The 26,443-nt window shown below is 39.6% G+C and overlaps 1 protein-coding gene and 1 non-coding gene across 2 annotated transcripts in view; both read left to right on the top strand.

Annotated features, from left to right (window-relative positions):
- LOC115511790 (LRP2 binding protein) overlaps positions 1–26,443 on the top strand; it is a 33,442-nt gene extending 6,999 nt beyond the window's left edge. Inside the window, exons 3-11 of the mRNA XM_030312139.2 lie at positions 1,002–1,087; positions 2,370–2,496; positions 3,211–3,323; positions 5,009–5,122; positions 19,665–19,807; positions 19,894–19,999; positions 21,058–21,281; positions 23,157–23,331; positions 26,185–26,443. Coding sequence (XP_030167999.1) covers positions 2,391–2,496; positions 3,211–3,323; positions 5,009–5,122; positions 19,665–19,807; positions 19,894–19,999; positions 21,058–21,281; positions 23,157–23,331; positions 26,185–26,250 — 1,047 coding nt within the window. The 5' untranslated portion in view covers positions 1,002–1,087; positions 2,370–2,390 and the 3' untranslated portion in view covers positions 26,251–26,443. The remainder of the gene's footprint in view (positions 1–1,001; positions 1,088–2,369; positions 2,497–3,210; positions 3,324–5,008; positions 5,123–19,664; positions 19,808–19,893; positions 20,000–21,057; positions 21,282–23,156; positions 23,332–26,184) is intronic.
- On the top strand, positions 11,768–11,874 carry LOC115513184. The gene has a single exon (XR_003968603.1). It is a non-coding gene; the product is annotated as a U6 spliceosomal RNA (small nuclear RNA).

Genomic DNA, 26,443 nt, shown 5'->3' with positions numbered 1-26,443 from the left:
ATACAAAGGACCCATGATGGATGCCTGTAATTCAGTAGGCTGCCTTGTAAGAGAGGAGAACTAAGCATTGGAGGAGGGAGGAGAGAGGAGGGATTCAGTACTTTTTATAAAAGTAAGCCTGTTTTTTATCTGTGGGGAGATACCGCCTTAACTCTCAAGGTTACTCTCTGCAAACAACCCTGAGAAGTGACCCATCTAAAAAGCAGTCATGGCTTTTACAGTTGTGCTCTTGACGTACCCAGCAAGGATGTGCCAGAATGCTCAAGACTCATGGCAGACTGTGTCTCTCAATAGGAGCTGGCCTTCCAAGTGCTCAGGCCCGTGGTCTGTCTCCAAGAAAGAAGGAGCAAAGTGTCCAGGAGTGAGGGGACTCATGATTGGCAGGGGGACAAAGAAAGAAGGAACAGCTGGGAATTATTTCCAATTGACACTCACAGCTGCTAGAGACGGGTGCCAGTAAAGAGGATCTGGGAAGGGCACCGTCAGCATCCGCTACACCAGCCCTTCCTTTAAAACTGTGGACTTCTTTCAGATCACCAATTAATTAGAGAATTTTCTAAATTCGCAGCATGTCATGCAAACAGCTGTCAAGTTTCAAATGATTTTATATCTAATCCCAAGATTTGACAGAAATAAACTCATACTTTCCTTTTGAAAATCTTCTCATATCACATTTTCTAAAACTAAAAAGTACTAAATTTGGGGGGGATATCCTCTTACAGGAGTCCTGCCATTTAAAAAAATCACGTTAGTCCCAGTTTTTGGAGAACAGTATAGAGTAATGATGAGGCACAGAGGTCCTGGGGTGTCCCAATTGTCCCACCTCCTAGCCCTGTGACCTTTGGCAAGTTACTTACCCTCCTCAGTGTCCTCTTGTGTTAAATGGGCCTCATAATAGCTCCTATGTCATAAAGTTTTATAGGAGTTGGTGCCTGTAACGCACTCAGAACAAAGAACAATAGCTGGCGTTTAAGAGTTCAGTCTTTGCTTATGTTTTCTAGACCCTCTCTGACTCTTCTTTCAAGCCACAGCAACAAAAACCTTGTGCAGTATTGGAGCCACAGAGAGCATCGTGAGTTCAAAGGAGGTAAGGTATTGTTTTCTGACTTGCTTCATTTCCGTCCAGTGGCCTTCCTGAACATGCCAAGTTTTTTCTTAGCCTTTTTGGATACAGTAGCACATAGGTTTAATGACTTCAGTAAAATAAAAACTTCTATAACCAGTTTTTCTGTAAATTGATAATGCTATCTACATCATCCTATTTGGATTGGCTTTCTTCTAATTACTATACCTATTATTGTTTCACCCCAAAGCTCATTGGTAACGTTCATATTCACTAATGTCAACATAAGATTTATGGAATCAGATAATCAAAAAATGTTATATATCTAGCAACAGGCATTTAGAACTCCTCTAGTTGAAACTGCTTATAGTCCAAACCACAGATGAGGAAGTTGACTTTTCAAATGATTCACTGCCTCTTCCAAAATAACAAAGATACTGCTGTGATTTTTTTCTTCCTACTATGCTGAATTATGCCCCTTTTCTGCACTTCATTCTCATAAATGAAGCAATTTATTTTCCAAAATAGTTTCACATAATAGTATAAATGTAGCTTTCCAATCACACTAAAGGTCTCCTGAATTCTTCTCTTCACCACCAACCGGGAACCTTTCCTGGAAGCTTGTTCCTGATTGGTGAAAAGTCAGCTGTAACAGAACGCCAAGGAGTAAACAAAAAAGCATAGCAACAACAGAGTTTGCTGTCTCACTACCCTCAGCCTAGGCCAACCTGGACTCCTTCATCCCAAATGACGTGGCCTCTACATTTTATATGAAGGCTGCGATTTTCCATCCAACTGTGATCCATCTTAAAACATGGCAGTCCAGTACAGACAGGAAGATAAAACTGAACAACACAGCTAAAATAAAGTGTATTCCCAGGTAAAAAGGACACATGCTTTAATTCGAGATGAGTAAGTGTCATGAGCTGCAGTTAGAAGGCAAAGTACCAGCGCACGAGAACTGTATCTATGGGAGGTGTTACCAATTCCTACTGGTGGCAGGTGTGGTAGTGACCTGACCCACACCGCAGCACGTGAACTCAGAGCCAGACAGGACTTACAAACAGCGCTCATCGTTAGCCCCACGCTGTGGACACAGGCATCCAGGATAACTGTGCCTCTCATAGCTATGGACAGCCCCGGGTTCCTCAGAAAGAATACATTCCCAGCTGGTCGTTTGGTCCTCTATCGCTAGGCAAGTGCAGGCAGGTTGTTTTTTAATGAGTGCCAAGTGAGAATGGAGCATTTTTGCATTTTTCTGGAGGAAGAGATTTCTACCATCCCGTTTTTCATTCTTTTTTTGCAGAATACACATTGTCAAAACAGGATGAAGTTGACCAGTGAAAAGTTGCCCAAGAACCCCTTTTATACCGCTCTCTCCCAGTATGGTGCTAAGAACTCAAAATTCTTCCAGTGGAGGAAGGAAAAAACTGGTACAAATTCTTATAATATTCTCACTAAAAGGCAATTCAGTACACCAGAGCAAAAAAGACAAGAAATAGGAGTCTTAACTTGCTGTCAAGGAAGCAGTTAACTTTATGGTCCTTTTTAGCTTTCCTGTAAGAATCCGAGGAATTACTGATGTGGTAGCAAATCGTGAGTGGACAAGTCTCATAATCAGATCCCAAACCTGGTTTTACTCTCAGGACTTTAGGACAGCCTTCTGGAAAAGAGAAGCCAGATGTCGCTTCTATTAAAGAAGTGGCAATGCCACACTTTACTTTGAAATGGCATTTAAAGCTACCACTGGTTTCTGTAGACTTAATAATACTAAATTGGGGATGGTTACTAGCTCATTTGGTTAGAGTAGTTCTGATGAAGGCTCAAATTAAGAATTTCACTCATCCACAGAGTAGCTTTGCCTGAAGAACTGTGCACGCACACTGCATTGCTAGAGCACCTGCCTAGTAGTAAACAGGGTTAATTTGGAAACCAACCAATAAATATTTCAGGATTATACAAGGCACGGTGTAAGGTACCATGATCATGCTTCTTCCTTGAACTAAGGAGGCCAGTTTCACAAATGAGAACTAAGAAGGAAACTAGTAGAAACAAGTGCCAGATGAGTTCTTTATAATTCATGTGTTCAAGAGAGAAAATTCATATCATAAGGCTAAAGATGGAATTCTTCACCTTTTTAAAATCAGATCATTACGGCCATGCTAATTTGGTGGATAAGGCATTGCAGCTCTTGAAGGAAAGAATAAGACGGGGGGATGCTATGGCCTATTTCCTACGAGGTCAACTGTATTTTGAAGAGGTATCATTTCCTGTTTGTTTTCATTTCATATAATGCTGTTGTTGGATCCTCAGAGCAAAATTTCCTGTAGAGTTCCTTACATTGTTATACAAAGGGAATTCTGTTAAATTCCTTAGATTATGGTTGTGCCTTTAAGTATAATATATTAAGGAGATATCTGACCTTCCTTCACAAAAGTCATTCTAATGAAAGTCATTTGTAGGAGTCATTTTGGTATGAAATCCATTCTCACACTATAAATTAAAAATATAATTTTTAGGGGCACCTGGGATGGCTTAGTCAGTTAAGTGAGCAACTCTTGATTTTGGCTCAGGTCATGATCTCACAGTTCATGGGGATCAAGCCCTGCATAGGGCTCTGTGCTGACAGAGTGGAGCCTGATTGGGATTCTCTCTTTCTGCCCCTCCCCCTGTGAGTGCTCATGCTCACAAGCTCCCTCTCAAAATAAACTTATAAATGTGCACAAGCTCTCTCTCAAAATAAACTTCTATTTCCTCCCTTCTCTTCCTTCATATAGAGCATTCTGACTTTTCCAGCTCTCTCACATCTAGGCCAAACATTAGCCAGAAGGGACAATGAGTCTTAACAGCTAGGTCTCTAACTCATTATGTGTTCTTTAAAATTAGTATTTGCTAGTATTTTGGTGACGTTTTTATTAATTTTATGAAATTGTTGATTAATTCGAGTTTATGAGAAAAAGGAATTCAGTTGTTTTTGTGTCTTCCAGAAGTTGTTTTTCTCTGGTCTGCTCTTCCTGAGTAATAACTTTCCAGTTCAGTAGCAGACTTTCTTTCCACGATTACAAATGATTCATTCTTTAGTATAGGACATTTTCCCTGATGGATTAAGACATTAGCCCCATATTAGTGCCCTACACCTTAGCATAGTTGTTATCAGATTGTAACTGCTGAGGAGCCTTAAAACATGAATTCTTTTATTATTATTTTTTATTTATTTTTGAGAGAGACAGAGACAGCATGAGCAGGGGGAGGGGCAGAGAGAGAGAGGTGGGGAGACAGAGAGAATCCCAAGGAGACTCTACGTTGCCAGCACAGAGCCTGATGCAGGGCTCATACCCATGAAACTGTGAGATCATGACCTGAGCCGAAACCAAGAGAAGACACTTGATCCACTGAGCCACCCAGGTGCCCCAACATGTAGGTTTCTGTAGGAAGTATAGGAGAAAAGATTTTAGAGAATCACATTTGTTTTTCCATGTCTTCTCCCTAGCTGGAGAACTGCAACATTGGCAGCCATGAGTTATAATAATAGTGGATATTTAATAATGGTGGATATTCTGATGTGCACATCTTCTCTGATGCCCTGGCCCCAGCTCTGCAGTGTCTCAGACTAGGAGTGGCAGGTCATATGGCAGCATGGATTGAGCAGAGGGTTAGGCTATCATTTTGAGAGAGGTTTGGCAATATCCAAATGTAAGAATAAAAACAAAAGAGAGTCTCACCCAGATTTTTCCTAGTCACTTCCCTCTGTTGTCATATTTAGGCCTATTTAATTGGTTTTATGGTGTGCTGATTGCTGTTGATGCCTTACTTCCAAATTCCATAAGTGTGTTGCTGTCTTTTGCTATATTTGGTGCTCCTAGCTAGATTTAGGTGGGAATTAAATATTTGTGATGACTTTAAGGTAATAATAAAAATAATTCAATATTTCCTCGGAGCTCGTAGGGATGGTATGAAGAAGCATTAGAACAGTTTGAAGAAATCAAGGAAAAAGACCATCAAGCAACTTACCAGCTAGGAGTAATGTATTATGATGGGCTGGGGACACCTACAGATGCCGTAAGTTACTGTTTCGTTCACAATGTTTAAGATTTCATTGTTAATGGGTTTTTGAGATGATTAAGGTGATTTATATTTTAATATTATATTTCTGTACTTTTATTTCAATAATATCTATCCTTTTAGCATTTAAAGGATAGCAGTAGTCATTTTTACATATATGTGAAAGACAGTATTTCTTTTTGCCCCCTCCTTGCTACCATTGACTGTCAATGACACTTTTGTTTTAAAATGTTTTCCTTTATGTTTAAAAGTTATTCCAAAACTAAATGAACATGGAGAAAAGTTAAAAAATAAGTAAAAATAGGATCACCAAATTCTACTATCAAATATGAACAGTTATTATTTAAAAAAAATTTTTTTGATGTTTATTTTTGAGACGATGCAAGAGACAGAGTGCAAGTGGCAGAGGGACAGACAGAGGGAGACACAGAATCTGAAGCGGGCTCCAGGCTCTGAGCTGTCAGCCCAGAGCCCGACGTGGAGCTTGAACTCGCTCAAACTCATGAACCGTGAGATCATGACCTGAGCCAAAGTCGGACACTTAACCGACTGAGCCACTCAGGCGCCCCAACACTGTTATTATTTTAAAGTATATTCTTCCATGTATTGCCCCATGCAAAAAATTATATATATATATACATATATTTCTTTGTATGTGTGGGCACATCGCACACACTTTTTCAATGTAGGACTACACTATACATAATGGTTTTTAATATCCTTTTTCACCTAACAATGTATTTTGAATGTCCTTGTCTTTGTCAATAAATATAATCTACATTATCATTTTAATAATGGCGAAATTAATGTATATCAATAATATTTGTAGGCCTCATTTATTTGTAAATGTTTGCAGATAAAAGAAAGAATAAACTAAGCTATGAGGTTTGGAGATCAGTATGACAATTTTCTCTATTCCTTATGGGATTCTGGGCTTTAGTTTCGTTTGTAAAATGAAAATAAATAAACATAAGTTAGAGATACATCTGTCATTTCCTCCTCCTCCCTTGGCCATGGCCAACCTTCAAAATTGATCATGGCCCCCCTTCTAGCTGAATCCAGACATAGCTTCCGAACTTTTATCAATACAAAGCTTTAAGGTTGCATTACCAGTTCGATCCACTGGAGCCAACATGCAAAATAAAAACCATCAACCTAAGTCACGTAGTTGTTAATGAAATTGAACATGTAAAATAACACAAGGCACATGTAGTAAGCATTTGATGAGTGTTTTCTTTCCTGATTTTATCTTGTATAAAATTCCTGAAATACTTAATTTTTACTCTTTTAGAATCATAGCATATGATGAAATAAGTGAATGATGAAACAAATATTTGCATGAAATGCAAGATATTTTATTTTAACCCGTTTACAGTTTAACCTGTTAAAAGTGTAGTAACATGAAGTGGCTCAGTTGGTTGAGGGTCCAAGTCTTTGATTTCGGTTCAGGTCATGATCTCAGGGTTGTGGGATTGAGTCTCACGTTGGGCTCTACGCTCAGTGTGGAACCTGCTTAGGATTCTCTCTCTTTCTCCTCCTGCCCCTCTACCCTGCTTGCATACTCCCTCTCTTTAAAAAAATAAAAATTAAAAAAGTGTAGTAACGTGGAATCCATGACTACATTGTTCTCAATCCAATCTGAATCCTCTTTGAAACATCTTTGTCTGATTCTCACTCATACTGTACATACCTCTTTCCACCATCCTCTAGGTGTTGGCAATACAATTTTCCCTGTTTGCCTCTTTGTAGCCAATCCTCTGTCACCTTTGCTAGCGGCTTCTCCTCTAGATGTTGAAGTGTGTCAGAACCTAGGCCCTTGCTGCCCTCTTCTGCTCTCTCTCCCTGACTAAGCTCATTCAGTCCATGGCTGACATCACCTAGACTTTTAAAAGACTTCCAAATTGTCTTCACACCAGAACCTCATTCTGAGATCCATACAGCCAAATTCCTCCCTCTTCCTAGATGTTTAGTCATCATCTCTCGATCCCTTGGAGTCCACATCTAGTTCACCTACAAACCTGTTGCTTAAAATACACACAAGTCCTACTATTTGAGACAGTGGAGTTTCTTTGCGCACTGGTGCCATTCACAGGGGTGGTCGTCATCCTTGGAACTGCCTTGAAGGACATGAAAGCAGCTTAAAAAATCCCTTTCTATTTTTTGCACTCTGAGCACCTACTCTACCATCCCCGAGGTATGTGCTTACTCTTGTAATTTATGCGACCCTGGTTTATTTAGTTGGATTCACTGCATTATTCACTCACTCTTTCCTTCCACAAACATTAACGAGGAAGGAACAGTCTGAGATGCTGGAGAAGCAAAGATAAGTATGAAAAGGAACGCATAGTTTGAGAATAACTATGAGTGCAGTTGTGAGTCCTGGATTGAGACAATACGTGTGTGAGGCACAAATGTGGGGTCAGGGGAGATTCCGCTGATGCTTAGAAGAGAAGCACAGCATATAAGGTAAGGAAGGAATGGCATTCAGAGGGAGGGAGAGACATGAGCAATGTTACGAAACCTCCTTCAGTACCCTGGATCCAGCTTCCTCAGTCATGTCTGTGCACATTTCAGCATACTAACTGATGTAGGCTTGGCATGACCACCCATTAACTGTGCTGTATATGGAGGCAGCCGGGCACTTCTAAGTCATAACTAGAGAAACCTAGAGAACAGCAATCTTAACACCAATCATGAGTCCATTTAACCATACTCTTCAAGGCAGTTACCACCTAATCTCTGTGACCATCATATCCTATGATATGTACTAAATAAAATCAAAAATGTAAATTGACATACTGATCTTATGAATCTTTTCTCATCCTCAATTAATAAAGCAGTTTTGGGGGAATAGTATTAAAATTCGTTCTACAAAATATTTTAAACAAGATTAATCATAGTAAGATAAAGCCTATTTAAGTAGTAGGATTACTATTCTTATTATTTCAATGATACACTCCAACGTTTAATTATCTGGTGAAAAAAAAAAATTGGTCTCGAGTGATTCAGATTCTCCATAATTGTTTTGCCTGCAAATTCAGATAGGATTGAAAGTATTACAATTATTTTATTCAATTGATTTTCTGTTAGATTTTCAAGAGACTCTTATTTTTATATCAATTTTAAGTCATTAAAAACCCAAGGTGCTCTTTAAAAAAAACTACCAAAAAAGTCTCAACACTCAGATTGACTCTGTCATTGTGTCACTCTCTTCTTTGGCTTTATCTATATTCATTACAACGAGATATTACACTTAGTTGGCTGTCAAAATTAACTGGAAATTGGAAGAAATTCTGTGGCTGCACTACCTCACGTGATTCTTTTTTTTTTTTTTTTTTTTAATTTTTTTTTTTTCAACGTTTATTTATTTTTGGGACAGAGAGAGACAGAGCATAAACGGGGGAGGGGCAGAGAGAGAGGGAGACACAGAATCGGAAACAGGCTCCAGGCTCTGAGCCATCAGCCCAGAGCCCGACGCGGGGCTCGAACTCACGGACCGCGAGATCGTGACCTGGCTGAAGTCGGACGCGTAACCGACTGCGCCACCCAGGCGCCCCCCTCACGTGATTCTTTACGAACTTGCTGAGTATTTTCTCCCCATCCTTTCCCCCTCCTGTGTCTTTCCCCTCTACCCTCTCTTTCTCTGATGCCAAAAATGGATTTATCCCATTGTCTCAAACAGAGTAATTGAGTCATCTCCTCTTTTGCCTTTCCCTCATGTTACTTCCCTGGAGAGGATTTCTGTGGCCCTATTATCAAAATCAACACCCTTTCCTTTCTTCACGAACTTTAATGATTACCTTAGTTATTTGTTACCTGTTTAATATCTTTATCTCTAATTGGAATGTAAGCTCTACAGAATCAGGGGGTTTCATCTGCCTTGCTCACGACTCAATCCCCTAGAGACTTAGAACAGGGTCACAGTAGATGCTCAATCATATTTATTGACTGATCTTGTGGTCCCTTGCTGACCACATTGTTATCAGAGTCACCTCAAAAGGCTTTTTCAAAGGACTTTTCTAGAGTAAGATCCTATATAAGAAAAAGTATGGTAGCAGCTGTTAAGATAATAAAATATTTGCCCTTGTTACAAGAAAAAATCAATACTTCCTTAGAAGAATGAAGTATCATAACCAAGTAAAACTTAGCCCAGAAATTTAACAATTCAACCTAAGGAACTCTATGAATATAATACTTTAGTAGCCTGAGTAAGACACCATATGATGGTTTTAGTATGTATTGAAAAAGCATTTCATAAAACCCAGGACTTATTCATAATGAAAACCTTAAAAAAAAAAAAAAACAACAATACTAGGAATTATGTTTCCTTATAACTTAGGAATAGCCACTTACAGGTAAAAGCCCAAACCAGAGACTGTCTTTTTCGAAGCAGAAATAAAATCTTTTTCACGGGTCATACTGACCTACTCATACTATCTCCTGAATTTCTTTCAGATCTGTCCCCAGTCCTTTATTCCCACTCCCTCTCTTCCAGTTCAGGCTCACAGGACCCATTACCTGGGTTATTTCAGTAATAGATCCCCAGCTTCTGTGCTGGTCCCAGACTCGTTACTCAAACTGCCACTAATGCCATCTTTCCAAAATACAAATCTGATTATGTCCTGTCCATCCAAAGACTTCAACGTTGAAGGTCCAAAGAAGGGCATGATTTGGAGTGTTCCCAATGGACAGCCAGCTAGTTGGACACCTAGAGGCCCATATAAAGTAACATTTACTTGGTAAATTCTTTGGTTTCAAAAGCAATAACTGCCCTTCCAAACCCTCATTCAAGTCCCAAGTTTGCAGTGTCTGCCGACATGGGGGGCTTCACCAGGCATCATGAGGCCAACGCACTGTGACTGTACCTGAACTAGACATCAGAATTCCATCTGGAACCCTGACTTCACTCAGTCCCACCAAGCGTCACAGCTGTATCACCTCTGGCCGCTACACACAACGTATGCCTCTCTGGTCATTTGTCTTCTCATGTATTCTTGACTCCATATTCCTTTCTGTTTCCTCTCCTGTTCTTACGGCTGCCCTCCCTCCTAAACTTTCCAGCTGGCAAATCCTCAGGCTTTTCTCAGACTATTTCTTTCCCTTCCTTGCCTCATCGGAAACTTAGCTCTCCCATAACCACCTCTCTGTAGGTCGAGGGCTCTCCTTCCCTATCCCAATGTGCTCAAAGGTGGAGTTGGCATCATTTTCACCCCCCAATTCATTTTCCAGCTATGAGTTCTCCTCCACTCCACTGACTTTCCTACTTCTATCAACTTCCCAGTCATTGGTCATTCCCCAACATTTCATTCTGGGATTATAGTTTTCCTCCCTGTGTTGTTCCATCATTTTGTCTGACACTTGAATTAAGAACTGAGTAACAAGAGGGAGAGACCATGTATGTAGGTCTGGGGAATCACATTCAGGTAGAGGAAATAGCTAGTGTTAAGGTCTGAGGAAGGGGGGAAAACTGAAGTGTAGTCAAACCAGTGAGACGGGGCCAAACCACATGGGACTTGGAAAACGAGGGCCAAGAGTTTGGCTTGTGTGATCAATGTAATGTGAAAACACTGAAAGGGAGGGAAATCAATATGATTTCCATTAAAAGAAATCATTTTGTCTGTTGTGTGGGGAATGGACTGAATGGAAGCAGGAGTAGAAGCAGGAAGCCAATTGGGAAGCCACTGGGGTTCAGATAAAACCACTTTAACTAAAGTACCATTCGTGGAAATATAGAAAAGTGGAGAGATTTAGAATATACTCTTAAGAGGATACAGGCCTTCTAATGGACTGGGAGAGGGCCAGGAGTAATAAATAATAAATAAGGGGAGGGATCAAGGGTGATATTGCCATTTAACAACAATGGGACGACTGAGGAAGGAGCAGGTTTGGGATGTGACAAGAAAACCTAACTTTTGAAGTATGCGTTAAGTCACCTATGCAGAGATGTCAAGTAGAGAGTCTGGAGCTCAGTGATGCAGTCAGGACCGGAGAAATCGGGGCGGGGCGGTGGGGGGGCGGTCTCGGTGGACCATTGGTAGTTATGGCACCAGATTTGGATGCAGTTGCTGAATGAGTGAACGCAGAGAAGAGGAAAAGGCCAGGGACAGAGATGGGGAGCCCTCCAATATTTAATGGTCAGAGGGGAAAGAATAGCCAGCAAAAGAGAATGAGAAGGAGCAGGGAGAATAGAGGAAGTTGAGGAGTGTGTGGTGATCTGGAAGTCAGATGATGAAACTGTTTCAAGGAGGGAGTAATCATCTGTCTCAAATTCTGTTGAGGTGAGTATAATGAAAACTGAGCGCTTACTGTTAGGCACATTAAGACGAATCTCCTCGGAGACCCTGACAAAAGCCTTTTCAGTGGAAGGAGAAGGGACCAAGGTCAGAGTGGGCCGAGGAGACGCATGGAGGTGAGGAGTTGGGCATAAGCACTGAGTTTTGTCATATAGCAGAACAAATGCATGTGCACTAACGAGGTCATGGACTCGAGGGAGGGTCCTCCCTGGTCCAGAGATACCACAGTGTATTTGTAAGTTGATACACAAGATCTAGCAGAGAAGGGAAAACGATGAGTTAGGTAAATTCACAGATTCAGTGTCTCTCTTGATTTTCTATTTTCTCAGTGACATAAAAGCAAAGCCACGTACTCGCTTCAGCAGTATGTACACTAAAACTGGAAGGACAGAGAAAATTAGCATAGTCTCTGCATGCAAGGATGACTCACAAAGTCATGAATCACCCCATGTTTTTATAAAAATATAAATAAAAATTTTCAAAAGGTGAAGCATGAGCTGAGAATGAGGGAAAGGACAGGGGCAGCGGAAGTGTGAAGAGACAGGATAAAGTTTGAAATAGTTCTCTTCCCTACCAGGTTAAGTGGGAGAGAAAACTGAGGCAGCAAACTGATGGTATTGTTTGCCAGGGCTGAGAGCTCACTCTGAAATCTGTGGTCAGGAGGACCTATCGCCATGGCTGTGTTTTTTCCCAGCCATGTGCAGCTGCTTGAGTGCATCTGAGTAGGCAGAGAAATGGTTTATCTGCCAGATAAATGAGTGTCAAGGAGGGAAAGAGGAATGAAGGGATGAGTATGGTGACAGACGCAGAATAAGCCTAAAAGGTGAGAATTAAGGACATGAAGAAGTAGAGGAACCAGGGAAGTTGGCAGGTTCAATGCATTGGCATATGGCAACTCCCAAAGAGAATGGCTTGAATGTGATTACATATGGAGGCCAGCGGAGCAAAGGAAGATGGCCGCTGTAGATCCCTTCTCACCTAGAATTACACTGGCTTGATAATACCTTTAACTCACAGTAAAGGGGAAAATATCTCTTTTCATTATTATCACTTTATTAACGTACCAATGTTCTTGATACTAAGTTGGTCCAGATTCTGGTTCAACCATATATGCTTTGTGTGGTAGATTTGACCTGTTTTCTTCAGGGAGCACTCAAAGGTCATTATTGCCCCATAGAGAATGGTAATCACATGTGGGCTCCAACACCTAGGGAAGCTACAAATGGAAACTGGAAATAGCTTTGGGGGGGAGGGGGCAGGGAATGAATAAAGCAACAAAGTTTTGGCTGAGATAAAATTGCAGTGAGGACAAGTTCACCTGTTTTAGCTTTGCTTTCCCCATCTCACAGAATTCTAAAAAGGTTTTTAAACCCTTTCTTTAGCAAAAGGCAGTAAACATTTGAGTGTAATTTAGTGCCAGATTGCAGGAAATTTGACTTAGGAAATTCAGTCTATGGACTCATCAGGCAACTGTGCTTCTGTTTTCTAGACACAATACGTTTCGACGTCTGTCCTCTAATCCACTCCCTAGATTTTTTAAATAATTTTTAAATGTTACTTATTTATTTTTGAGAGAGAGACAGAGAGTGAGCGGGGGAGAGGCAGAGGACAGAGAGAATCCTAAGCAGGCTCTACACTGTCAGCAGAGCCCAATGTGGGGCTCAAACTCACAAACTATGAGATCATGACCTGAGCGAAAAACTAGAGTCAGACGCAGAACAGACTGAGCCACCCAGGAGCCCCTCTAACCCACTCCCCAGATTTAACTTCACATATTAAATGCAATCGGAATCAAATTTCCTACAAGATTTTTTATGGCATGTGGCAAGCTGATTCTAGAATTCATATGAAAGAACAAAAAGCCAAATATTTATATGTAGTATTTAAAGCAAGGTGGGTTTTGTTCAGGAATAGGCAAAGATCAAAAGAACAAAAGAGTCCAGAAACAGACGTACATCGATATATGGGTATTTACCATGTCATAAAATTTCACATGTGTGAGAAATGGTGATGGAACGGTTTGGTCACATTTTTAATTTACTTATTTTCTAGTTATATATACTCTTTTTAGTAGTTGCTCTAGAGATTACAATATGCACTTTTAATTTATCACAACAGACAAGGAGTTTATATGGAATTACTTCAGGTAAAATATAGGAACCTTGAATAAGTATGCTTTAATTGACCCGCCCACCCCCAATCTTTGTCACGCTATACTTAAATTCATATTATAAATCTCCAAATATAAAAGTGTTATAATTTTTGCTTTAGTCATATATCTTTTGAAGAAATTAAGAGGATAATAAATTATATGCACATGTATATATACGTGTATCCTTTTATATTTATTACATATTTACCATTTCTAGAACTCTTCATTCCTTCCTGTCAACCTGAGTAGCCATTTGTCACCATATTCCTTTCCTTTTGACCTGAAGAATTTCCTTTGAAGGGAATTTCTTATAGTACAGTTTGCAGATGATGATTTATCTCTGATTTTGATCATCTAAAAATGTCTTTAGGGGCGCCTGGGTGGCTCAGCCGGTTGAGCGTCTGACTTCGGCTCAGGTCATGATCTCATGGTTTGTGGGTTCGAGCCCCGCTTTGGGCTCTGTGCTGACAGCTCAGAGCCTGGAGCCTGCTTGGGATTCTGTGACTCCCTCTCTCTCTGCCCTCCCTTGCTCATGCTCTTTCTTTCAAAAATAAGCATTAAAAAAAATTTTTTTTAATGCTTAAAAATGTCTTTAATCTGCCTTCACTTTTGATGAATTGTTTTTGCTGGTTGAGTTTTTCTTTTCCACACTTTAAAAATGCTATTCTTGGGGCACCTGGGTGGCTCAGTCGGTTGAACAACTGACTCTTGGTTTTGGCTCAGGTCATGATCTCACAGTTCGTGAGTCTGAACCCTGCATTGGGATCTGCACTGTCAGACTTGGGATTCTTTCTCTCCCTCTCTCTCTGCCCCTCCCCCACTCGCTCCCTCTCAAAATGAATGAACTTAAAAAAATGCTACTGTCAAATCTTCTGGCCTTCATTAATTGCCTTGCTCCTCCCCCCACCAGTGTTTTTGAGATGTAATTGACATATATCATATTAGGTTGTATGACATAATTTGATATAAGTATATATTGAAAAATGATTATCACAATAAAGCTAGTTGACATCCATCACCTCACATAGTTACAAACTTTTCTTATGACTAGAAATTTTAAGAGCTACTCTCATAGCAACTTTCAAATATATAACACAGTGTTGTCAACTATAGGCTCCATGCTGTATATTACATTCCCAGAACTTATTTATAACTGGAAGTCTGTGCCTTTGAGTATAGTTGACAATATTACATTAGTTTCAGGTGTACAGCACAGTGATTAGACAAGTTTACTAATTATGCTATGCTCATCACAAAAGTAGCTACATCTGTAACCACACAGCGGCATTACAATATCAGTGACTATATTCCTTATGCCTTTCGTTCCTGTGACATTTCATAACTAGAAGTCTGTATCTCCCACTCCCCTTCACCCATTTTGCCCATTCCCCCACCCCTCCCGTCCACAAAGCATATGTTTGTTCTCTGTATTTACAGGTCTGATTCTGCCTCTTATGTATTCATTTTTTTAGATGCCACATATGAATGAAATTATATGGTATTTATCTTTCTCAGTCTGACTTACTTCACTTAGCTAGCATAATACCCTCTAGGTCCATCCACATTGTTACAAATGACACAGTCCCATCCTCTTTTTATGGCTGAGTGATATGCCTGTGTGTGTGTGTACGTACATACATATATATATGTACCACATCTTCCTTACCCATTCATCAATCAGTGGACTCTTCCATATCTTGGTTATTGTAAATGATTCTGCAATAAACAAAGAAGTGGATAGATCCTTTCAAATTACTGTTTTCGTTATCTTTGGGTAAATACCCAGTAGTTGAATTAATGGATCATATGGTATTTCTATTTTTAATTTTTTGAAATTATACTGTTTTGCACACTGGCTGTTCCAATTTACATTCCCACCAACAGTGAACAAGGGTTTCTTTTTCTTTACATTCTAACACTTGTTACTTCTTGTCTTTTTAATTTTAGCCACTCTGACAATGTGATGTCTCATTGTGGTTTTGATTTGCATTTCCCTGATGATGAGTGATGTTGAGCATCTTTTCATGTGTCTGTTGGCTATCTGTATGTCTTCTTTGGAAAAACGGTCCTGTGCACATTTTCTACTTGGATTATTTGTGTGTGTGTGTGTGTGTGTGTGTGTGTGTGTGTGTGTGTGTGTGTGAGAGAGAGAGAGAGAGAGAGAGAGAGAGAGAGAGAGGGCTAAGTTCTTTATATATTTGGATATTAACTTTGTCAGATGTATCATTTGCAAATATCTTCTCCCACTGAGTAGGTTTTTGGCCTTTTTGTTTTGGTGGTGGTTTCCTTCACTGTGCTGCAAAAGCTTTTTATTTTGATGTAGTCCCAATAGTTTATTTTGGGTTTTGCTTCCCTTGCCTTAGGAGACATATCTAGAAAAATGTCTCTGGCGAATGCTAGAGAAATCACTGCCTGTTTTCTAGGAACTTTATGGGTTTAGATCTCACATTTAAGTCCTTAGTCCCTTTTGAGTTGATTTTTGTGTATGGTATCAGAAAGTGGTCCAGTTTCATTCTTTAACATGTAGCTGTCCAGTTTTCCCAATACCATTCATTGAAGAGACTATCTTTCATTGTATATTCTTGTCTCCTTTGTCATAGATTATTTGACCATATAATTGTAGGTTTAATTCTGGGTTCTTTCTTCTGTTCCATTGATCTGTCTATTTACATACCACTACCATACCGCTTTACTACAGCTTTGCATAGTATACCTTGAAATCTGGAATTGTGATACCTCCAGTTTTGTTCTTTATTGAGGTTGCTTTGACTCTTCAGGGTTTTTTTGCAGTTCCATGCAAATTTTAGTAATTTTTTAATTTTGTGAAAAATGCGGTTGGTATTTTGATAGGTATTGCATTGACTCTATAGATTGCTTTGCGTAATGTACATTTTAACAATGACGGGGCACCCGGGTGGCTCAGTTGGTTAAGCGACTGACTTCAGCTCAGGTTATGACCTCACGATTCATGAGTTCGAGCCCCATGTCAGGCTCTGTGCAAACAGCTCAGAGCCTGGAGCCTGCTTCAGATTCTGTGTCTCCCTGTTTCTCTGCCCCTCCTCCACTCACACTCTTTCTCTCAAAAATAAATAAATACTAAAAAATATTTAAAAATATATATACATTTTAACAATGTTAATTCTTCAAATCTAGAAGCATGGAATATCTTTCCATTTGTTTGTGTCATCTTCAATTTCTTTCATCAGTGTTTTATAGTTTTCACAGTACAGGTCTTTCACTTCTTTGGTTAACCTCCTAGGCATTGTATTCTTTTTGGTACGGTTATAAGTGTAGTTTAATTTCTCTTTCGTCTACCTTATTAGTATATAGACATACTACTGATTTCAGAGCATTAATTTTATCTACTTCAAATTTACTGAATTCACTTATTAGTTCTAACAGGTTTTTGATGGAGCCTTTAGGTTTTCTATGTATAATATCACAGTCATCTTCCAATAGTGATAGTTTAACTTCTTGTTTAACAAAATGAATACTCCTTTTTCTTATCTGATTGCTGTGGCTATGACTTCCAGTAGCATGTTGAATACAAGTGGTGAGAATGGACATCCTGGTCTTATTCCTAATCTTAGAGGGAAAGCTGTGTTTTTCATATTCAGTAAGATGTCAGCTGTGGGTTTTTCATATAGGTCTTTATTGTGTTGAGGTATGTTTCCTCTAAACCTACCTTGTTCAGAGTTTTTATCATGAATTGATGTTGAATTGTATCAGATGCTTTTTCTGCATCTGTTGAGATGATCATATGATTTGTATCCTTTGTTTTGGTGATGTGGCGTACCACATGGTTGATTGGTAAATACTGAACCATCCTTGTATCCCCAGAATAAATCCCACTTGATTGTGGTGAATGATCCTTTTAATGTATTGTTGGATTCAGCTTGCTAATATTTTGTTGAGTTTTGCATCTATGTTCATCAGGGATATTGGCCTATAGTTTTCTTTTTTTGTGGTGTCTTTGTCTGGTTTTGGTATCAGGGCAATGCTGGCTTCACAGAATGCATATGGAACCTTTCCTTCCTCTTCTATTGTTTGAATCATTTAGGAGAATAGGTTTTAACTCTTCTTTAAATGTCTGGTAGAATTTACCTATGAAGCCATCTGTTCCTGGGCTTTTATTTTTTTGTTAGTTTTTTTTTAATTACTGATTCAGTTTCATTACTAGTAATCAACCTATTCAGATTTATTTCTGGATTCAGTTTCAGAAGATTGTACGTTTCCAGGAATTTATCCATTTCTTCAAGGTTGTCCCATTTGTTGGCATAGGTTTATGTTTTCCAAGAACTAGCTCTTGGTTTCATTGATTTTTTTTTTCTGTCTCTTATGTCATTTATTTCTGCTCTGATCTTTATCATTTCCTTCCTTTTACATCATTTTACCTTGGGCTTTGTTCTTCTTTTTTAAGTTCCCTCAGACACAAGTTTAGATTGTTTGAGCTTTTTCTTGTTTCTTGAGGTAGGCCTGTATCAGTACACATTTTCCTCTGAGAACTGCCTTTGCTGTCTCCCAAGATTTTGTTGTGTTTTCATTTTCATTTGTCTCCACATATTTTGATTTCTTCTTTGCTTTGTTGACCCATTGGTTGTTCAGTATCATGTTGTTTAGCCTCCATGTGTTTTTTCCCCTATTTTTTTCTTGTGATTTATTTCTAGTTTCATACTCTACGGTCCAAAAAGATGCATGGCATGACTTCAGTCTTCTTAAATACTAATTATATAGTTGTTCTCCTGTACATCATGTGTCATTTTTCTCAGGCTACTTTCAAGATTTCTTCGGCTTTCAGCAGTTTGACCATGATGTATGCCTGGGAAATCTACTTCATGTTTATCCCGCCTGAGGTTCACTGAACTTCATGGATCACTTCCAGCTGCAGTTTTTAAGAGTAATCTCTCCTCTGGCTTGCATATGCTCTGGTAAACTTTCCAGTGTCTTAAAAAAAAAAAATGTTTTTAACGTTCGCTCCAGATTTAGTCATTGCTATCTGTGGAAGGATTTACACAACCAACTCACTCGACCACCAGTAAATTCCCTCTTACTATTAGGTTTAGAAAAAAAGGCAAAGGGGGGCCTGGGTGGCTCAGTCAGTTAAGCGTCCAACTTTGGCTCAGGTCATGATCTCATTGTTCATGAGTTCAAGCCCTGCATTGGGCTCTGTGCTGACCACTCAGAGCCTGGAGCTTGCTTCAGATTCTGAGTCTCCTCTCTCTCGACCCCTCCCTGGCTCTGTCTCTCAAAAATAAATAAATATTTTTAAAAAGGTTAAAAAAAAAAAAAAGGAGAAAAAGGTAAATATGTACGTCACACATTCACAAAGACAAATCTCTATAAATTGGGACTCATTAAAAAGCAAACACCTTTATCTTCTATCACTGTGGTATTTAGCCAGCAACAGAACTTGGAGAGAGCAGTGAAGGATAAAAGCTAGAATGCAGTGTATAGAAAATGGGTTTGATCGTCAAACATTTTCTTCTTGGGAATGATGTTTGACAGTCTGCGCCTGATGGATTTTTTGGAGGGGGCAACATCTTCCTGTGTGCTCTTTGTGACTATGCAGATGTCGTATGAATAGCATGTTGTATGTAAATTATCACTGAGCATACTTAGTGTGCTTGAAGGAAGAACATAGTGTTTGGGGCTCACAAGTGTACTCTGATTGTAAATGTGGAAGAAGTTACAGCTATTCTTGTACGTTGATAAGTTCTAAAAACTGTGCCCATCCAGAATAAGGGCTATAAGGTAGAAGGGAGGAGAGAAAAAAGAAATCATATTGAAACATAATCCAACTGCGGAAGCTAAAACATGAGGGAAATGCCTTATATCCTTTAGATCTCAGAGCTCTGGGAATGCCTACTCAGGAGATATACCCTTCCTTCTTCCCTTCCCTCCCTGTCCCACCCCCCTCCCTCCCTTATTTCCAGCTCTGCAGACTAAAGGGCAACCGTCTGCCTGGGCACAGACCCATGACCTCAAACATCATGTCACAGGAAGAAGACTTTTACACCATTACTGGGAAAAAGAATTTAGTTTGGGTAAAACTAAAAACTGGGGTTTTTTTGTTTGTTCTTTTCCTTTGTGGAAGGAAAAAGGAGTGGAATACATGAAGAAAATCATCCATTCTCCATGTCCCAAAGCAAGACACCTACAATTTGCAGCTGCCTACAACCTTGGAAGAGCTTATTATGAAGGGAAAGGTGTCAAACGATCAGATGAGGAAGCTGAAAGGTAGTCTTACCTGAAAACAAATGTTGTTTTTTTTTCTTTTTAATCAAATGCTGACACAAAGAGTAACTTGCCCTTTTTTCTTTTAGACTGTGGCTTTTTGCTGCAGACAATGGAAATCCAAAAGCTAGTGTGAAAGCTCAAAGTATCCTAGGATTATATTATTCCACAAAAGAACCCAAAGAATTAGAAAAGGTAACACTGATCTATTTGTTTTTAACGCCAGCACCACGCATAGATTAATATTTATTTCGGAAATTAATAATAATTTCTTTTCTGAAGGGAGGGCGGTAAAGAATGAGTGTCTAGTTTTAAAGATCTCTTACATTTCTTTAAAGTGTAAAGAAAGTTTACAGTTTGGGATCTCAAAGCTCATTTTACTCTTTACTCATCTATGGTCTACCTTTTCCCTACCTCTACCAAAGGATTCCACGGATGTGAGAGCACTTTCTACACTATAAAAAGCCACACGTACAAAATATTTTATACCATGAAAGCTGAGAGAGTCCTAAAATATGGCCCAAATCCTATTATGTGAATAAATAAATTTGTTCTGAGAAAGTAATGATGCTAGTAAGTAAAATACACACGAAAATGAGTTAAAAATTAAATCCATTTACGACTTTTGCATAAATACAATCTCTTTAATCATCAATGATTGAAACATTTTCCAAGAAATCGTATGGGTTGGAGGAAACGTAGGGCCACGTGCTACTTGTAAGAGGCATGTAGAACAAACTCACAAGAAACACCACCCGAACAAGACCCTCTTTTGATAACTAAGCAGCCACTTGGAAATAATTTTTTGAACCAATTCAAAGTCACTGTAGCTGAGTACTGAGCAAATGGGCTTGCAACCACATGCAGCTTTTATCTCGGCTACCTGGGATCGACAGGCGCCACCTCTGAGATCTCTGCATCAGCATATCTCCTCTCCCTGCTGGGACTCATTGCTGGGTGTCTCAGAGCCTAGCAGACACTTAGTTCCTACCTCCTACCTTCCTGATCCTTCCTCGGGAAACATCAGAAAATCTTGAATCCTATGACAGCTGAACTGGCTAGGCTGTAACCTCTAACCTCTCTTTTGGATATGTGAAACTGGCGCTCACCTGAAACACACACAAGGTGCTAAAACTGTTTCCTAGAGATAAGTTATGCACACTATCTCATAATTAGAGATTTTTTCTTCTTTCCGGTATTCCCTTATAATTTTGCCTGGTAGGTAACAAAGATGAAATTGTGCTTTTTCTTAGGCATTTTATTGGCATTCAGAAGCGTGTGGCAATGGAAATCTGGAGTCCCAGGGTGCACTTGGGCTGATGTATTTTTACGGACAAGGCATCCGCCAGGACCCTGAAGCTGCCTTGCAGTGCTTAAGGGAAGCGGCAGAACGTGGAAACGTCTATGCTCAAGGGAATCTCGTGGAGTATTACTATAAGATGAAATTTTTTACTAAGTGTGTTACATTTTCCAAAAGGTAAATAAGCTGGATAAAAGTATTTCCAAAACCTCCTCCCAGATGTTCTATGCCAGGTCTGTTCAATAGAACTTGCTACAATATTGGAAATGACAGCTAGTGAGCACTTGAAATGTGGCAAGTGCAACTGACGACTCACCTGTTACATTTCATTAGATTTTGGAAGAGTCTAATTCTGTGCTATCAGTCTTCAGGATTTCAGTGTTATTCACTCTGTGTACCAGCTGATGATCTTAATCACGTTTGACTTTTGGGGGCATGAATTTCCTTTTTTATAAAGAAGAAAATACCTCCATAGGATTACTAACATAGTGCATATTAAGTACTTAACATAGCTTAGCACATCAGAAATGCTTATTATATATGTTTTAATTTCTTCAGACTCTTCAGCCACATGTTCTATTGACTGCACAATTGCAAGATAGCTTGATAAAAATTGTAACATGAGAATGGTTTAAGAGATGCCAATATTGGGGCGCCTGGGTGGCGCAGTCAGTTAAGCGTCCGACTTCAGCCAGGTCACGATCTCGCGGTCCGTGGGTTCGAGCCCTGCATCAGGCCCTGGGCTGATGGCTCAGAGCCTGGAGCCTGCTTCTGATTCTGTGTCTCCCTCTCTCTCTGCCCCTCCCCCGTTCATGCTCTGTCTCTCTCTGTCCCAAAAATAAATAAACGTTGAAAAAAAAAAATTAAAAAAAAAAAAAGAGATGCCAATATTAACACCTTATAAAATATATGGAGATTCTCTTCTCTGAGCCCATGTACTTTCCCCACATTTATTTACTCATAAGGTACAAAAGCAATATACCAGGAAAAACAGATGTGGATGTCCGCTAGAGAGGCTGTAAGGCCATGCTGATGTATTTCCCTCCCAATAATGCCTGACAGAGCCCCTGGGACCCCCTCTACCCTCACCCAGTGTGGGGCAGTCATCCACAATGTTGCCTGAAGGACTTGGTTCCACCCTCTGCCCAACATCATGGCTCCCAGGGAGCAGGTCACTTACAAGTGTGGTCCCCAAAGTCCCTAAAGTCTAAGTGCCCATCTGGTTAAAACCAAGACTTTAAAATCTGTCAAACTTTCCATTATTGTCCACATTCCTATTCCTCCTAATATCACGGGTGACATGAGGTTAAGTAGATCCCATTTTCACACAACCCTCTAGACTTGTGTCAGGGTTATGAAGGAGGACTTTTTTTGCCCACTTTTTAACAAAGATAGATGTGTAAGTTTCTTGATATGTTTTCTGATCCTATGTGACTGAAGTCCAAATTTAAGGTCAATGTTTGAATAAATGATTCAAAGAAATAGAAAATGCTTTTCCCCCATTGTTTAAATCTGCAAGGTGTTACTAAGTTTAAAATATTATTATTATGGGGTACCTGGGTGGCTCAGTTGGTTAAGCATCCAACTTTGGCTCAGGTCATGATCTCACAGTTTGTGGGTTCCAGCCCCGCATCGGGCTCTGTGCTGGCAGCTCAGGGCCTGGAGCCTGCTTCGGATTCTGTGTCTCCCTCTCTCTTTGCCCCTCCTCCACTCACGCTGTCTCTCCCTCAAAAATAAATATTAAAAAATTTTTTTTTAATATTATTACTATAAGAAAATAAACTTTTGTGTTTTCTAGTGGTTATTAAGCCTGACTGACAAGTATGATTATAGAGAAGCTGTGACGTAAACTCTTTGTTAGCTCCTCTTCCCTTGGTTTTAACTGGCGGTTTTATTTACCCTTCACCACAAAACAAATACCACAAACAACTTAGTTCTCAAACAGGTGGAAATAGGGAAATTACTTTGGGCACCACTTCTGAACATGCAATTTGTAAAAATGTAAACTAGAACTCATGTCCTTTTTAACTTCACAATTAAATGTCGCCACAGGATTGCTGACTACGATGAAGTTCATGACATCCCTACGATAGCCCGGGTCACGGACTGTCTCCCGGAATTCATCACCAGAGGCATGGCCATGGCATCTTTCTACCACGCCCGATGTCTTCAGCTTGGCTTGGGGGTCACAAAGGATGAAGCGACAGCGAAACACTACTATTCTAAAGTAAGGAAGCCTGAGCACAAACAACATTGACTCAAATAGAAATTTCTGAGTTTTTAGTTAAGACTTGAACATCTTTATGGATTAGTATTTTTCCTACTTAATTATTGCACAGATAATCTGTCTACGAGAGGTTGTCAGACACGTAGATTATTTGCAGACAGTTCTGCCAGATTCCTATTAGCATAATTAAACTCAGATGATAAAAGTTCCATTTTGATGCAAATTATTCTCACTCACCCTGCCACCCTCTGGAGCCTAAGGGCCAGCACCAAGACCTTATAGCCAGAGTATTCGTGCCTCCTTCTAACCAGAAGTATGAACCTTTTCTCATTCTAGTACCTTAATGAAATAGAATAAACTTTTAAAAAAAAAAAAAAAAAAAACCTGAGAGACAGAGAGCAAGCATGCAAGTAGGGGAGGGGCAGAAAGAGAGGGAGAGAGAGAATCCCAAGCTGAGAGTACAGAGCCTGACGCGGGGCTTGAACTCACGAACTGTGAGATCATGACCTGAGCCAAAACCAAGAGTTGGACACTTAACCAACTGAGCCACCCAGGCACTCTGAAATCTAGTTTTGTTTTTTTTTTTTTATTTTTTTTTTTTAACGTTTATTTATTTTTGAGACAGAGAGAGACAAAGCATGAACGGGGGAGGGTCAGAGAGAGAGGGAGACACAGAATCCGAAACGGGCTCCAGGCTCTGAGCTGTCAGCACAGAGCCCGATGCGGGGCTCGAACTCACGGACCATGAGATCATGACCTGAGCCGAAGTCGGACACTTAACCGACCGAGCCACCCAGGCGCCCCTGAAATCTAGTTTTTAAAATTTTTTTTTTATGTATGACATCAACCACACTTTCTGCACACTACCCAAACTCAATCATGAGTTTGAGGTGATCAGTTGAAGTAAGACTTTCCTTGTTTTAATCCATTTGGATTAGCTCCCAAATGGATTTCACCTCTAAAATCAAGCAACTTAGAAAGTGGGAAGGGAGTGAGAAAGGGGGGGAATCATCATGAATAGTAACTGCAAGTAAAGTTTTAAAAAAATACACACACACACACACACACACACACACACACACACACACAACTGCATGTCTTAGGTCGATGACATCCATGAAGTCCAAAGTAGAATTATACCTTATTAAAACTTATAAAGCAATTCATGGGGTGCACAAATTGTTTAGCTGGAGCAGGTGAACAAGGCAAGGAACAGTTTTCTGAGTCCTCTGCCTGAATCTGACCATTTAACAGCAGTGGTTCTCAACCTTCTCTGCATATTAAAATCACTTGGGTATTTTTAACAAATTCCAAAGCCCAAGTCTTATTTCAGAACAATTAAATCATGTTCTCTGAGAGTGCAACCCAAGTGTATTTGCTGAAAGCTCTCCCGAGGACTCCAATGTTCAGGCAACTTTTGGAACCCCTAAATTAATTTGTTTGAAATTAAAATTTCCACAGCATTAAGCCCATATCAATACATAAATATAGGAACACAGTACACAAATTCAACTGAGATATTTACCATTACACCATTCTGTTAGTATGAAAAATCGTTGTCTTCAACTTTTTACAAAATCTAAATGTTCTCTGTATTATACTGATTTCCAAACGAAGTCAATTTCAAATTCTGTGTTATCCTTCATGTCTTCAGAAGCAGAGAAAACTCTGGGTCAACAAAATCCTGAAATGTGGTATATGTTCATCCTAAATAAAACAGCGAAACAAACAGACTGCAACCTTAAAAGTGTTTTTCCCAAGATGGGAGAAAATATCCCCAGTATTCAATTTGGGCCATTGTCTTTTACAGGAGATGCTTTTAACAAGGGAGAAGATTCCAAAGTAGTAGGCCAGTGAAGGGTCTGGAATCCTGTCCCATGAGCATAAATTGAGTATTTTATTTAGAAACAAAAGGACAGGAGTCCAGACAGTCGTCTTCACCAGACTGAAAGGCTGTCCTACAGAAAAGGAAGAGCAGGGCGGGGAGCAGAATGATAGCCAATGGCAGTGTGTTAGGCAGGGGGAAAAGATAAGGCCCTGGCTGGTGTGGAGACAGGGGGCCTACAGTCAGGAGACCCTCACTTGCTCTCAGCTCTGCCACCGTCAGGATGGTGACTGCCAACCACCTTGCCCCCCAGGATCTCCATGAAACCAGCTTTACATATTCTCCTAGGACCTTTACTGCTTCTAATGCATATGGAAGGAAACTTAAGCTGAGTACAAAGCAGGATCTTCTAATACAACTGTTTGGAAAATAAACAGAAACAAAAGGTTTCCTATAAGATGGTGACTTAGTAACCAAGCAACTAGTGAGCGATCTAGTGAGCAACCGTCATGGGTACTGAAGGGACACTTACTGCATGGAGTGCAGTCTGGATGAGATGATGATCGCGGATGTCTCTTCCAGATTCCTGATGTTCTATGTAGTTATATGCACTGTTACTTAACGCTATTTATCATAACAAAATGTTACTTTAAAGTACGATTCTCATAGATGCTGCTATTCATATAAGATAATAGCGAGTTTGAGGTCAAATGTTAATGCTTTCCATGTTACTTATTTTAATACTTCCTAACATACAATGCTACCATTAAATTCCCTTTATTCTTGGCACTGATAAAATTTTCTCTTTCAAGTGCCAATAGCATGGTAATTTTCAGGGTGATCTGTTTTGCAGAGGCTAATTTGAACTTCCTTAATCAAGAAATCAAAACAGAAATGAATCTTAAGAAATTACCTTAAAATCATTGTACTTCTTAAAAAAAAAAAAACTTTTTAAAAGGAAGAAAAAAAGACCCAACAATTCAAAATGTATCTAAATATAACTGACTCTCTCTCTCTCTGATTTTAAGGCATGCCGTCTGAACCCTGCATTGGCAGATGAACTTCACTGTTTACTTATACATCAAAGAATTTAGATCATAATGCGTTTCAACAAAGACCATCAACCCTGGCACCTTAGAATGGTGTGTGTTTTTATAGTCGCTACGCTGTTTGGTTATTTTCTGCATCCTAAGTTACAATATCCTGGGTATTCTGATGACATGTTACCTTTGTTCTTACATCTGTAATTTTATAACTCAAAACCTTAGGTATAGGATCTGATTGCTA

The sequence above is a fragment of the Lynx canadensis genome, chromosome B1 (genome assembly GCF_007474595.2).
Source record: "Lynx canadensis isolate LIC74 chromosome B1, mLynCan4.pri.v2, whole genome shotgun sequence".
Taxonomy (NCBI): domain Eukaryota; kingdom Metazoa; phylum Chordata; class Mammalia; order Carnivora; family Felidae; genus Lynx; species Lynx canadensis.
This window is presented reverse-complemented; position numbering and strand designations above follow the sequence as displayed.